This window comes from Lepus europaeus, chromosome X (assembly GCF_033115175.1).
Source record: "Lepus europaeus isolate LE1 chromosome X, mLepTim1.pri, whole genome shotgun sequence".
NCBI classification, from domain to species: Eukaryota; Metazoa; Chordata; class Mammalia; order Lagomorpha; family Leporidae; genus Lepus; species Lepus europaeus.
The window spans coordinates 84,863,011-84,878,766 of NC_084850.1; the positions used below are offsets into that span (position 1 = coordinate 84,863,011).

The following is a 15,756-nucleotide window of genomic DNA, read 5'->3' on the forward strand; positions in this document are numbered from 1 at the left end:
CTATTTCTGTGGTACCATGTTTACAGATAGAAAAATTAAGGAGGCTATGAGTTTAAACAACTTGCCCATGGTAAGTCATTTAGTAAGTGGAAGAGCCATGACTCATATTCTGTCTATATTCTGAATTCCTACACTTACATGACTGTGAACAAGGAAGCAACTGGAAACTGGCACACTTAATCCTTTATATGAGGAAGCTGAATTTTTTCTGCTCTTTTAAGACCCAGAAATAGTGGCCAGCGTCATGACACAGTGGGTTAAGCCACTGCCTGCAATGCTGGCATCCCATATCAGAGTAGTAGTTTGAGTCCGGCTGCTCCACTTCTGATCCTGCTCCCTGCTAATGTGCCTGGGAAAGCAGTGGAAGATGGCCCAAGTGTTTGGGCTCCTGCCTCTCATATGGGAGATTTGGATGACATTCCAGGCTCCTGGATTCAGCCTGAACCAGCCCTGGCTGTTTCAGCCATCTGAGGCGTGATCCGGTGGATGTAAGATCTCTTTTTCTCTATGTATCTCCCTTTCTCTCTCTGTTATTCTGCCTTTCAAAATAAACAAATCTTTAAGACTCATATTTCTTCCTCCTTATCTTTCTAAGCTTTGAGCAAAATGGACATAATAATAGCCCTTTTAACAAATATATAGATCAGAGATTCACACACAGCAAATCTGGTGACAAACACATACTCTGCACAGGTTCCATTTCCACTGAATGCCTCTATTTACCTTCTTCTGCTCACTATTCTTCATCCAACTATTTCAATAGATAAACTGAGAATATATTAAAAATTAAACAGTAGGAATAAAAAGAAGCAACATTTACAAGAGGGCTTCAAAAAGTTTATGGAAAATTCACATTATCTTTGAATTCCAGTTTCTACAAACTTTTTGAAGACTCCTCATATTAAATGACTGAAAATATACTCATTTCATACCCCTTAATGCACTAATACATTGCAGTTCTTTAAGTCAGCCCAATGTAGTCTGAATTAAGTACAGTAAATGATAAACATCTGAAAGGTGGTGATGACCTTCGCAGATGATTCTTACCATTGTAGGTTGCACTGTTTTTCACAATGAGTTCCAAATGCTCTCTGAATTCTTCCCGAGATGGATAGAGGCGTTTACGCACATTTTCACGGAGTGTTTGCAGGTCCATTGGTCGGGTAATAATTTTGTAGTAGTCCTTCACAACCTTGGCATTGACTGGAGTGTGAAAAGGGTACGTCTGTGCAAACAAAAACCAGCACCACTCATGAGCAAAGATTTGCCAGAGAAAATTCCTGAAGACTCTCTCATATCTTACCTCTCTACGTGGCTATCAACTCTCAAAGGAGTATTTCCAGGTTGGAGTAGGTCTTTTGTTCTCTACTAAACTGTTAAACAACAATAACAATCACTACCACCACCACCACCACCACCTACATCCCAAAGAATTAGGAGTTCCAGGTACCTTGGGTTATAAACTACTACTCCATCTGAACTAAGACAGAACAAGGTGCCTTGTCATCCTTACTGTAGCTATCTAATGCAGTGACTCACATTTGGAAGATCTCTCATGTCATTGATGATAGACTCCAAGATGGATGACAATGTCACCATAGGATCTGTCCGGCGCCGGTGGATGGACTTATGAGGTCTCTAAAGAGAAACAAGAAATCAGGATGCTTTTTTACATCCAAAAACCAAACATTTTCTAAATAGACAAACATATTTTAGAAATCTTATAATGAACAGAACACCTAAGTTCTCTGGGGGAAGGCCAAAAGGCAGAATCAAGTCTGTCAGAGCCACATCACAGAAAGCCAGGGGAATCAATGAGAATTAACTTGATCAGAGGACAGCAATGCAGATACTCACATTCAGATAGTCACAATGAACAGTGGTTCCAACCCGCCGTTTCTTCTTGGGAGGAAGCTGCTGTTTAGGGAACTTGAGAACCAGTGACTTTCTGCGAACCTCATCCGCACTGCAATCAATAACACTTCTCTTAGCATACAGCAACTATTTCCAGATCCCAGAAAAAAAAAGCAACTACACCGAAAAAGCCCAAGTACCTGAGCATGAGCCCATGGTGGGGGCAAGGGAAACCGAATCAAGGCTAGACATCACCCTATAAGGTTCAGATCAGGCAAGGTCTTATAGGATTCTCCAAATTAATAAAGAACTAGCCAAGTCACAACTTTACCTTAGTTTCCTATTTGGAAGGTAAAAGAACTAGGCTAATGGAAATTTTTTAAAAAAAAATTTACTTATTTGATTGAGAGGGAGAGAGACAGAGAGAAATCTTCCATCCTCTGGTTCATTCCCCAGATAGCCACAATGGCCAGGGCTGGGCCAGGTGGGAGCCAGGAGCTTTATCCAGGTCTCCTGTGTGGGCATGGGGGCCTAGGCCATCTTCTGCTGCTTTCCTAGCAACATTAGCAGGCAGCTAATGTACATAGTGAAGTGAAGCAGCCAAAGCTTGAACTGGTGGCCCATGAGGGATGCTGCACTGCAGACAGTGGCTTAACCCACGTGCCACAGCACCAGTCTCTAAAGGAATTTTGAGAATTCTTCTAGCCAAACATTTATCTTAAAATTAAAGGGCCAGTCGCTTCTCATCCTTTTGGCTAAGATCAAGTGTAGAATTAAAGGGCTAGGAAACTCAACTCATTCAGAATGAAATTCAGAAATACATTAAAAACCAGTTTGAAATAAAAACTAATCTGGGTTTCTGGGTTTCCTTCAGTCATTGAAGACCATCAACTTCTTGCCTTCCACTGTAAGAGATCAAGATATTAAATTTCCTTTTCTAATGAGCTTCAAAAAACATTACTATTACAGATAACTGATCAATTAGTAAGGATGGAATAAAGAACCTAAAGCTGAATACAAATAGGAATAAATTAATCTAAATATACCAAAATAATTTTTAAATTACACACAGAAAGAATTAATTCAAACATATTTTGGGGGCCAACATTGTGGCATAGCAGGTAAAGCTGCCGCCTGTTGCACTGGCATCAAATATGGATGCCAGTTTGAGTCTCGGCTGCTCCACTTCCAATCCAGCTCCCTGTTAAACCTGGGAAAGCAGCAGAGGGTGGTCTAAATACCTGGGCCCCTACACCCATGTGAGAAACCCAGGAGAAGCTCCTGGCGCCTAGCATTGGATCAGCCCAGCTCCAGCCATTGCAGTGAAATGGCAGATACCTCTCTGCAACTCTGCCTTTCAAATAAATAAATTTTTATAAATATTTACAAATAACGTGTGAGTGTGTGTGTGTGTGTTTGAACATAATGTCCTGATTACACAACTTGTGCACGTAGTCCAAGGATAACACACTAAAAAATCCTTGAGGGATGGGCATTGTGACACAGCAAGTTCAGCTGCCACTTGGAATGTCTGCATCCCCTATCAAAATGTCTGGTTAAGTCTCAAGTAATGCACACTTCCCATCTTGCTCCCTGTTAATAATGCACCAAGTAGGCACTGGATAACGGCCCAGGTACCTGGTTTCCTGCCTGTCATGTGGGAGACACAGATGAAGTTCCTCGCTCCTGGCTTTGGCATTGCCTAGCCCTAGCTGTTGTAGGTATTTGGGAAATGAACCAGTAGATGGACATAGCTCTCTCTGTCACTCTTTCAAATAATTAACTAACAAAATACATAAATAAATAAAATCTTTAAGGCTGGCGCCATGGCTCAATAGGCTAATCCTCCGCCTTGTGGCGCTGGCACACCAGGTTCTAGTCCCGGTCGGGGCACTGATCCTGTCCCGGTTGCCCCTCTTCCAGGCCAGCTCTCTGCTGTGGCCCGGGAGTGCAGTGGAGGATGGCCCAAGTGCTTGGGCCCTGCAAGCCATGGGAGACCAGAAGCACCTGGCTCCTGCCATCGGATCAGCGCAGTGTGCAGGCCGCAGCGCGCTACCGCGGTGGCCATTGGAGGGTGAACCAACGGCAAAAGGAAGACCTTTCTCTCTGTCTCTCTCTCTCTCACTGTCCACTCTGCCTGTCAAAAATAAAATAAATAAAAAATAAATAAAATCTTTAAAAAACAGACTTCCTTACAAAATAAAAACCACCTTGAATCTACTTTATATATCTATTTTGGTAGTGCCATGAGTATAGCAATTATTTTTCCATTGCAATTTAAAGGCATTTTTATATATTCGTATTTTCTTATATATATTTTAATTAGTTTTTAAGATTCAATGTGGGGGCCGGTGCTGTGGCGAAGCAAGTTAACACCCTGGCCTGAAGTGTCGGCATTCCATATGGGCGTGGGTTCAAGACCCGGCTGCTCCACTTCTGATCCAGCTCTCTGCTATGGCCTGGGAAAGCAGTGGAGGATGGCCCAAATCCTTGGGCCTCTGCACCCGCGTGGGAGACCCAAAGTCCTGGCTCCTGGCTTCGGATCGGTGCAGCTCCAGCCACTGTAGCCAATTGGGGAGTGAACCAGCAGATGAAAGACCTCTCTTTCTGCCTCTCCTCTCTCTGTGTAATGCTTTCAAATAAATAAATAAAAAAGATTGAATGTGATTTGTAAATACAATTCCAAGAACCTAATGATATTCCCTTCCTCTATCCCTCTACCCTCTTTTTTTTTAGTTTTTGAGATAAAAAGTATTTTTAAAATATTTCTTTTAAGGCAGAAAGAATTATCTCCTTCATCATCGCTTGCTCTCTCCCAGAGTATACATTAGCAGGAAGTTGGAATTTTGAGCATAGCCAGGACTCAAATCCAGGCACTCTGATATAGAATGAGGGTATCCCAAGCAACATCTTAACTTCTACACCAAATGCCTGTTCCTTGGTATAGCAATTCTGAAACTACTTTATACTTATCACTGGACAGAGTAAATTAATTATCATATTGATGCTAGGAATTAGAAAAAAAGATACAAATATGAAATGAAGGAGAAGGAAGAAATCTGTAGGTATAATTTAATGGAGGTAAAAAAATGGAGGTAAAGTTGTACCTTAAAGTATGTTATTTCCTAGCTCTGTCCACAAAATAGCCTAGAAGCAATGACATCTCAGTGGCAATGAGTATATCTAATACCTAGATTTTTGTTTCTAAATACCATTCCCTAGTAAGAAGATTTGGACTCCTTGATGAAATGGTCAAGTCTAGGTCTGGAACAAGAAAAGTTCAAGGACAGTCTGTAACACCTGTGTCAGAAAGCAAGAAAGTTCTCAAAGTTTGGGACCAGTGCTGTGGCCTAGCAAATAAAGCCACTGCCTACAATGCCAGCATCCTAATGGGCACAGGTTCAAGTCCCAGCTGCTCCACTTCCGATCCAGCTCTTTGCTATGGTCTAGGAGAGCACAAGAGATGGCCCAAGTCCTTGGTCCCCTGCACCGATGTGGTAGACCTGGAAGAAGCTCCTGGCTTCAGATCAGCACAGCTCCAGCCGTTACAGCCATCTGGAGAGTGAACCAGTGGATGGAAGACCTCTCCCTTTCTCTGTCTCTCTGTAACTACGCTTTTCAAATAAATAAATCTTAAATTTATAGTCATTAAATAAAAGTTTAATAAATGAAAAAAAATAAAAAATAAATAAGTAAATCTTTAGAAAAAAGATTTATAGGTCACCTCAAAAAATGTAGAATCTACCTTGAAGAAATCAAATTTGGGACATTATCTTATCATCAAAATTAACAACGTTAATGAATTATATTAAACTTACAAAGGAAAGAATTTCAGAATATAGAGTAATACTTAAAAGGGAGAGGAGGCTGGCGTCGTGCCTTAACAGGCTAATCCTCCGCCTTGCGGCGCCAGCACACCGGGTTCTAGTCTCGGTTGGGGCGCCGGATTCTATCCTGGTTGCCCCTCTTCCAGGCCAGCTCTCTGCTATGGCCCGGGAAGGCAGTGAAGGATGGCCCAAGTCCTTGGGCCCTGCACCCGCATGGGAGACCAGGAGAAGCACCTGGCTCCTGGCTTCGGATCAGCGCGATGCGCCAGCCACAGCGGCCATTGGAGGGTGAACCAACGGCAAAAAGGAAGACCTTTCTCTGTCTCTCTCTCTCACTACCCACTCTACCTGTCAAAAAGAAAAAAAAAAAAGGAAGAGGAAAAAAACTCTTATTTTATAATAAAATGCCAGCTAAAATACAACACTAGAATTAGAAAAATCACTATTTTGTAATCTCAGGGAAATAAGTGAGTCAGGCAACAATCATTAACAAATGCAAAAATTATGAAAGATTGTTAGGGAAAGGGATATACATTCACATGTTAGCAACAGAGAAAACCACAGCATTAGTTATAGGATTTGGTGGTCACCACTTTTAACACGATAACCAAAATACTGGGAAAACTTAACATTATGTACTTCCTGATGTGGTACAACAAACTACATGATATCACTTACATATGATATTAAATGTCTTCCCCAAAACACTTTATCTGAATCTACTCAATGAGAAAACACTAAGACAAATCCAGAATATGGGAAATTTTCATTCTGCACTGGCTGCATTCTTCAAATGATTTATTGTTAGACGAAACATAAAATAAGGAGAGGACAGTTCTAGATTAAGATTCATTGTGGTGGGGCCAGTGCCGTGGTGCCGTGGGTTAATGCCATATGGGTGCCGGGTTGAGACCCGGCTGCTCCACTTCCCATCCAGCTCTCTGCTATGGCCTTGGAAAGCAGTAGAAGATGACCCTTGGGCTCCTGCTCCACGTGGGAGACCTGGAAGAAGCTTCTGGCTCCTGGCTTCGGACTGGCACAGCTCCGGCCATTGCGGCCAATTGGGGAGTGAACCAGTGGACCAAAGATGTCTCTCCGTCTGTAACTCTGCCTTTCAAATAAATAAAAATCTTGGGGCCGGCGCTGTGGTGTAGCAGGTAAAGTTGCCACCTATAGGGATGCTGGTTCTAGACCCAGCTGCTTCACTTCCAATCCAGCTCTCTGCTGAGGTCTGGGGAATCAGTAGAACATGGCCCAAGTTCTTGGGCTCCTGCACCCACATGGGAAACCCAGAAGAAGCTCCTGGCTCTGGCTTCAGATCGGCCCAGCTCCAGCCATTGTAGCCATTTAAGGAGTGTACCAGCAGATGGAAGATCTCTGTCTCTGCCTCTGCCTTTCTGTAACTCTGCCTTACAAATAAATAAATAAATCTTTTAAAAAAAAAAAATTAAAATAATGATTCAAAGTACATTTAAATGTTTGAACTAGATCTAGATTACATATTACAGAATTAATCTTACTTTCCTTACATGTATTATGTAATACATGTATTATGCGCATTACATGTTTTACATTACTATGTAATTACATGTATTTTGTATATGAAATACATGCATTACATAATACATAGTATTATGTTGTTATATCCTTATTCTTAGAGAAAATGCATACCAAAAAATTTAGGAGAGGGGACCGGGGCTGTTGCATAGCAGGTAAAGCTACTGCTAGCACAGTTGGTATCCCACATGGGCACTGGTTCCAGTCCCTGCTGTTCCACTTCTGATCTAGCTCCCTGATAATGTGCCTGGAAAAGCAGCAGAAGATGGTCCAAGTTCTTGGGCCCCTGAACCCATGTGGGTACCAGGAAGAAGATCCTGGCTTCTGATAGGCCCAGCTCTGGCCATTGCAGCCATTTGGGGAGTGAACAAGCAGATGGAAGACCTGTCTCTCTCTGTCTCTCCCTCTCTCTCTAACTCTGCCTTTCAAATAAATAAATAATTCTTTAAAAAAAGATAATGAGGAAAACAAAGCTATTAAAAAAATTTAGGAGGGAAATGTTATAGTGTTTGTAACTTCCATCTAGTCCAGCAAAAAAAGTTTTAGGTATATAAAGATAAAGCAAATGAGGCAAAATGTTAACTGGAATAGTATACAATATGTTTTTGTTTTTTTACATGTTTTCAACTTTTCTCTAAATATTTTTATTTATTTTATTTATTTAATTTTTTTGACAGGCAGAGTGGACAGTGAGAGAGAGACAGAGAGAAAGGTCTTCCTTTTGCCGTTGGTTCACCCTCCAATGGCCGCCACGGTTGGCGCGCTGCGGCCGGCGCACCGTGCTGATCTGATGGCAGGAGCCAGGTGCTTCTCCTGGTCTCCCATGGGGTGCAAGGCCCAAGCACTTGGGCCATCCTCCACTGCACTCCCTGGCCACAGCAGAGAGCTGGCCTGGAAGAGGGGCAACCGGGACAGGATCGGTGCCCCGACCGGGACTAGAACCCGGTGTGCTGGCGCCGCAAGGCGGAGGATTAGCCTAGTGAGCCGTGGCGCCGGCTATGTTTTCAGTTTTTCTAAAGGTTTTCAATTTTCAAACTAGTAAGGGAAAAAAATTTTAACCGTCTCCATTTTGTTATCTATTAAACTCTATGAGGGCAAAGAGACATGCATAAGGATTATTTGTCTCTTCATTCTTTTGGGATGGTCCACTATCAGAACACTCTGAGATTAGGGACTTTGCAAATACTGAGTAGGCCACGAAGTAGCATAGGAAAAGTGAATTAACATCTATTGAACAACTATGTATTACAGGAACTGTACTCTTTTATAGTCTTTCTTTTATCTTTTTTTTTTTTTCTTAAAAAAAAAGATTTATTTATTTATTTAAAAGTCAGTGTTAGAGGGAGGGAGAGACAGAGAGATCCTCCATCTGTCAGTTCACTCCCCAGATGGCCACAAGAGCTGAGGTTGGACTAGGCCAGAGCCAGGAACCCAAGCACTTGGACCATGTTCTGCTGCTTCTCCCAGGCCATTAGCAGAGTTGGATTGGAAGTGGCATAGCTAGGACTTAAACTGGCATCCATATGGAATGCAGACATCTCAGGCAAGGCTTTATCCACAATGCTAGCTACTTATTTCATTGTCTTAACTACTTTTTTTTTTGGTCTTAACTACTTTGTTAAGAGCACTTTTATCTCGTTAACTAAGGAAACTAAGACTCAGAACAAAGTTAGGTAAGGGCTGATCTTGTGGTGCGAAGTAAGACATCTGGCATGCCCAACTGGAGTGCTGATTTAAGTCCCAGCTGCTCTGCTTCCAAATCAGCTCTCTGCTACTGTATCTGGGAAAGCAATGGATGATGGCCCAAATACCTGGGATCCTGCCACCCACATGAGACTCAAAGTTCCAAGCTCCTGGCTTCAGCCTGGCCCAGCCCCAGACATTGCAACCATTCAGGCAACGAACAAGTACATGGAAGCTCGTTCGCTCTCTCAGTAAACCAGCAGGTGGAAGACCTCTGTGTATGTCTCTCCCCCTATCTCTCTGTCATTCTGTCTTTCAAATAAACAAAACAAATCTTAAAAAAGAAAGAAAAATTAGGTAGTACCCCTAAGGGCAACAGGCACAACCAGAATTATTAAGGGAAATCCATCAAAGCTTCTGTAACCTCAGTTCTACTTTGGAGAACATATCCCATCTGCCCTGCCACCCACCAATATCACCAACCTCCAACAGCTCTCCCCTGCACCACTTCTTATTTCTCACCTCTCAATTAGCTGTTTCCCCAAGACAATCTTGGTCCCTTCAACCTTGATAAGTTCTTCATTATCATTATGAATGACTGTCTTTTCCAACTCTTCCTCCTGCTCCTCTGTCATGGCAACAGGGTTGGAAGGTGGAGCGTTTGTTTGATAATAGAGGGGGCAAAATTTGTTTGTCCTCATGTGCCCAATTGCACCACATGCACCACATTTCAGCTGCAAAAGAAAAGGTATCAACATATCAGAGGTAAGCAGTTAACAAGGTGGGAGAGAAACAAGGAGAGCTTCAGAACTTTTGCTCCAATAGAACTGTTATGCCCCTATCAACCAGAAGCCACAAGGATGACATGTGAAAAACAAAATGAAATCTAGAGACTAAACATTCCTTTGAAAATCAAGTAAGGAAGAAAAGGTATACTCCAAATCTAAGTTATAAAGCTTAGGACACTCACACCCTATCAGAATGTCTGGTTTCAGTACCAGCAATTCTGATTCCAAGCCAGGTTTCTGCTAATCTGCCCAAGAGGCAGCAGATGATAGTTCAAAGTGCTTAGGTCCCTGCTACCCACATGGGAAACCTGGATGGAGTTTCTGACTTCTGGTTTTGGCCTAGTCCAGCCCTGACTGTTGAAGGCCTTTAGGGGAGTGAACCAGTGAATCGAAGATCTCTGTTTCTCCCTTGCTCTGTCACCCTGCCCTTCAGCTCTGCAACTGAGTGACTCGGGTAAACTAGACCTCAGTTTACCTGGAAAATGGGGCCAATACTATATCATATTTACCAAATATCACACATTAAGTGGGGAACATTAAAATACTTACTGACTTCAGTATATGTTAATAACAGCACTTAACATTTCCAGCATATTTTACAGTTTATAAAGTACTTCCCATGCATAACATCATTTACTGCAACATTGTGAGACAGGTATTTTAAAGAAAGAGAAAACAGGTTGAGAGGTTAAGGTCAAAGAGCTATCAAGTAACAGAACTAGAACCTAACCTAGAGCTTCTGTTTCCAAGTTTATGGCGCTTCGCAGTGTACCACAGTTGCCTCATCTAATGATATACAATGTAGTCACAATGGACAGCACTATCTAAAAATTCTAAGTTATGCAAAAACAACCTGTGTGGTTTATTTTTGTTGCTTCTTTTAACATGTATAATTTTCTAAAAGGTGTGTGTATATGACTGGGTGTTTGATGCAATGGATAAGACACTGTTTGGGACACTCACATCCCATGTAACAGTGCTTGGATTCCAGTCTTACCACTGCTTCCGATTACAATTTCCTGCTAGTATGCACTCTGAGAGACAACAGGTAATAGCTCAAGTAACTGAATCCCTGTCACCCTTATGGGAGACCCAGATTGAGTTCCCAGATCCTGGCTTTGACCTGGCCCAGCCCCAGCTACTACAGAAATTGACAGAGTAAACTAGCAGATCTATTTCTTTGTCTACTTCTCTTTCTCTCTGTCCTTCAAATAATAAAATAAAAACACTAAAAATAGGGCCAGTGTTGTGTTGCACTAAGTTAAGCCACTCCCTGCAGCACTGGAATCCCAAATCAGAGCACAGCTTTGTGTCCTGGACGCTCCACTTTCAATCCAGCTACCTGCCAATGCACCTGGGAAAGAAACAGAAGATGGCTCAGGTACCTTGGCCCTTGGCCAACTTTATGGGAAACCCAGATGGAGTTCCTGGCTCCTGGCTTTGGCTGCCCCAGCCTTGGCCATTATGGCTATTTGTAGAATGAACCAGCAGACAGAAGATCTCTCTCTGACTTTCAAATAAAAAATAGAAATATTTAAAAATATTAAAAATAAATCTTTTTAAAAAAAAAAGCGTATGAGGGGCCAGTGCTGTGGCGCAGCAGGTTAATGCCCTGGCCTGAAGCACTGGCATCCCATATAGGCACCAGTTCTAGTCCTGGCTGCTCCACTTCCCATCCAGCTCTCTGCTATGGCCTGGGAAAGCAGTGGAAGATGGCCCGAGTCGTTGGGCCCCTGCACCCGCGTGGGAGACCCGGAAGAAGCTCCTGGCTCTTGGCTTCGGATTGGTGTAGTGCCGGCCGTTGCGGCCAATTGGGGAGTGAACCAATGGACAGAAGACCTTTCTCTCTCTCTCTCTGTCTCTCCTCTCTTTGTAACTCTGACTTTCAAATAAAAATAAATACATCTTAAAAAAAAAAAGAAGTGTATGATGGACAGGCATCATGGTACAGTGTGTTAAACAACTATTTGGGATACCCACATCCCATACTGCATTGCCTAGTTTGAGTCCCAGCTACTGTATGCATCCAATTCAGCTTTCCACTAATGCACCTGGGGAGGCAGCAGATGATGGTCCAAATGCTTGGGTTCCTGCCACCTATGTGGGAAAAGTAGATGTAGTTCCTGGCTCCTGGCATCGTTGTTGCCTAGCTCTGGCTGTTGCAGGTATTTGGGAAATGAGCCAAAGTATGGAAGATCTCTCTTTCTATCCCTCTTTCAAATAAATAAATACATATTTAAATAAAATAAAGGTATACGCAGACACAGACACATGGGCATACATGTAAATATCCACCAAGGGGCGGCACTATGGCACAGCAGTTAAGCCACTGCTTGTGATATTACCATCCCTTATAACAGTGCCAGTGAGTCCCAGATGCTCAGCAAAGGATCCAACTCCCTGCTAATGAAGCTTGGAAGGCAGCAGATGATAGCCCAAGTGCTTGGGCCCCTGCTACCCATGTCAGACACCCAGATAGAATTCCTGGCTCCTGGTTTTGGCCTGGTCCAGATCTGGCTGTTGCAGCTATTTAGGGAGTGAACCGGCAGATGGAAGATCTCTCCGTCTCAGAGTCTCTAACTTGCAAATAAGTAATTGTTTTTTGTTTTTTGTTTTTGTTTTTTTTGACAGGCAGAGTGGATAGTGAGAGAGAGACAGAGAGGAAGGTCTTCCTTTTTGCCACTGGTTCACCCTCCAATGGCCGCTGCGGCTGGCGCATCTTGCTGATCCGAAGCCAGGAGCCAGGTGCTTCTCCTGGTCTCCCATGCGGGTGCAGGGCCCAAGGACTTGGGCCATCCTCCACTGCCTTCCCGGGCCATAGCAGAGAGCTGGCCTGGAAGAGGGGCAACCGGGATAGAATCCGGCGCCCCAACCGAGACTAGAACCCGGTGTGCTGGCACCGCAAGGCGGAGGATTAGCCTGTTAAGCCACGGCGCCGGCCAAGTAATTGTTTAAAAAAAAATCCACCAAACCTATCTCAGTTCCTAGAAAATATTTCAAGCAAAGTATAAATGAAACCCAATGGGACCAATGGCACCAGACTGGGTTTGGTGTTGTTGGTACCACTCACACTAACAGTGATAACACCCAAGTAGCCAAATAAATTCAAACTAGCTTTCCATAATACTGTCCTCATTCCCACTAAGGTACAATGTCAAAAGCTATGGAAAAGGTCCATTTTCAGGCCGGCGCCGTGGCTTAACAGGCTAATCCTCTGCCTTGCGGCGCTGGCACACCAGGTTCTAGTCCTGGTCGGGGCGCCGGATTCTATCCCGGTTGCCCCTCTTCCAGGCCAGCTCTCTGCTATGGCCCGGGAAGGCAGTGGAGGATGGCCCAAGTCCTTGGGCCCTGCACCTGCATGGGGGACCAGGAGAAGCACCTGGCTCCTGGCTTCAGATCAGCGCAATGCGCCGGCCGCAGCGGCCATTGGAGGGTGACCCAACGGCAAAAAGGAAGACCTTTCTCTCTGTCTCTCTCTCTCTCACTATCCACTCTGTCAAAAAAAAAAAAAAAAGAAAAGAAAAAAAAGAAAAGGTCCATTTTCTTCCTTTCCTTTGTTAGTTGTGATCATGCCATATTATACTTACTTTTAGATCAGGACGCTCCTTCATTTTTTTGGGTTTCTTCTCAGGAGGACCCTTAAGTTTCTCCTTCTCTTGGTTCCTCTTAAGCCGTCTCAGTTGCTCTTGAATCCTTCGCCGTTCTTTTCGCATCTCTTCTCGATGCTGTTCGTCAAAAAGGGCAAATTTTCGACTGAATGGGGGGGGGGGGGGAGAAAGCATAGCACCATAAGCAATCTTAGACCAAAAAAGTTGTCATGACAGCTAAAATCTCAGAACTAAAAATTATCCATTCAGACAGAAACAAAAGGAGCTACCAGCCATTCCCACCTCCCCAATCCATCCTCTATTTGCAGAGAGGCGCCTCTCAGAGTAAATCCTGAATAATCCTTAAGATTTTTGCAAACCAGGGGTGGCGCTTTGGTGCAGTGGGTAAAGCCAGGGCCTTTAATGTGGCACTTCAGATGGGCACCAGTTTGAGTACCAGCTACTCCATTTCTGATCTAGCTCCCTGCTAACATGCCTAGGAAAGCAGCAGATGATAGCCCAAGTGCTTGGGGCCCTGCCACCTATATGGGAGATCCGAAGAAGCTCCTGGCTCCTAGCTTCACCCCAGCCCTGCCCTGGTCATTGCAGCCATTTGGGAAGTGAAATAGTGGATTGAAGATTTTTCCCTCTCTCTGTAACTCTGACTTTCAAATAAAATAAACCAAAGGAAAGATAGTTCCCAGTTATCGCAAACATCCAGGAACAACTGTGCCAAATACTACAACCCAAGTAACCCTCCCTGACCCCATCCCTCACATTATTACTTTTTAAAGATTTATTTATGGCCAGTGCCGCAGCTCAATAGGCTAATCCTCCGCCTGCGGCGCCAGCACACCGGGTTCTAGTCCCAGTCAGGGCACCAGATTCTGTCCCGGTTGCCCCTCTTCCAGGCCAGCTCTCTGCTGTGGCCAGGGAGTGCAGTGGAGGATGGCCCAAGTGCTTGGGCCCTGCACCCCATGGGAGACCAGGATAAGCACCTGGCTCCTGCCATCGGATCAGCAGTGTGCCAGCCGCAGCGGCCATTGGAGGGTGAACCAACGGCAAAGGAAGACCTTTCTCTGTCTCTCTCACTGTCCACTCTGCCTGTTAAAAAAAAAAAAAAAGATTTATTTATGAGGCCAGTGCTGTGGTGTACAGGTAAAGCCACCGCCTGCAGTGCTGGCATCCCACAAGGGTGCCAGTTTGAGACCTGGCTGCTCCACTTCCGATCCAACTCTCTGCTATGGCCTGGGAAAGCAATAGAAGTGGCCCAAGTCCTTGGGCCCCTACACCTCTGTGGGAGACCCAAAGAAGCTCCTGGTTCCTGGCTTCGGATCGGCACAACTCTGGCCATTGCCTGAGGATGGAAGACCTCTCTCTCTAATTCTGACTTTCAAATAAATAAATAAATCTAAAAAAAAAAAATAAAGATTTATTTACTCAGGGCCGGCACTGTGGCCTCCCCCTTTGGTGCCGGTCTAAGTCCCGTCTGCTCTACTTCTTTTCCAGCTCCCTGCTAACGAGCCTGAAAAGGCAGCAGAAGATGACCCAAGTCCTTGGGGCCCTGTCACCCATGTGGGAGACCCGAAAGAAGCTTCTGGCTCCTGGCTTCAGCCTGCCCCAGCCCTGGCCACTGTAGCCATCTGGGAAGTGAACTAGTAGACGAAGATCTCTCTTTCTCTTGCTCTTAGTCCTTCTATATAACTCAGCCTTTAAAAAAATAAATAAAAATGAAAAAAAAATCTTTTAAAAGACACCACTTGGGACACCTGCATCCCATATCAGATTATCTGGGTTTGAGGTCAGATATGTGAAGCCCTGTCACCCACATGGGAGACCTAGACTGAGTCTCTGGCTTTAGCCTGGCCTAGACCCAGATGTTGAGGGCATCTGGGAGCTTTGTGTCTGCCTGTCTGTTTTTCTCGTTGCTTTTCAAAATAAATAAGTAAATAATAAATAAAAGTGGTGAATCAAACTTACATGAATTCTTCATCTTTCGTGGTCCGTATGCGCACATAAGCATCAATAACAGATGGTTTTCGGACGGTCTCACAACGAACATACTCTTTTCCCTCCTCATCTCGAAACGTACGATAAATCTTGAGACAACGACCAGTGGCAGAGGAGTTAAGGCTAGTTACGGAAGCTGTGTCATCATCTCTGTGATTGTTTCCTGATGCTGCTGAGCCTGCTGCTGTAAGGCAGAAAAATATTTCCAAACATTTCCCCCTACTACCCAAATAGCAGTATTCTTGGGTCGAGTAGAGGCATCATAGTTCAACAGGGTACTAAACTATGATTCTACAGAAACCAATGAAGACACCACTAGCCCCAGGAGTACACTGATTTGTCCTTTCCTGGCTTCATTTACCACTGCCAATATCCCTGTTTTACAAGTACAAAAAGTTCTGAAAGAACCTCTTCCTCTTTGCTACAAAGGACAGAGGAGCAGTAGCTATA

At 44.1% G+C, this 15,756-nt stretch overlaps 1 protein-coding gene across 6 annotated transcripts in view; it reads right to left on the reverse strand.

The window, feature by feature from the left end:
- The window catches only part of TAF1 (TATA-box binding protein associated factor 1), a 91,335-nt gene that overhangs the window by 43,760 nt on the left and 31,819 nt on the right, over window positions 1-15,756 (reverse strand). For 5 of the 6 annotated variants that reach the window (XM_062184154.1, XM_062184157.1, XM_062184155.1 and 2 more), the window contains exons 23-28: window positions 15,277-15,490; window positions 13,297-13,462; window positions 9,444-9,655; window positions 1,858-1,966; window positions 1,540-1,638; window positions 1,048-1,225 (exon numbers count right to left, since the gene is read on the reverse strand). In XM_062184154.1, the coding sequence (XP_062040138.1) occupies window positions 1,048-1,225; window positions 1,540-1,638; window positions 1,858-1,966; window positions 9,444-9,655; window positions 13,297-13,462; window positions 15,277-15,490 (978 nt within the window). The remainder of the gene's footprint in view (window positions 1-1,047; window positions 1,226-1,539; window positions 1,639-1,857; window positions 1,967-9,443; window positions 9,656-13,296; window positions 13,463-15,276; window positions 15,491-15,756) is intronic. The other variant, XM_062184153.1, reaches the window with a different exon arrangement.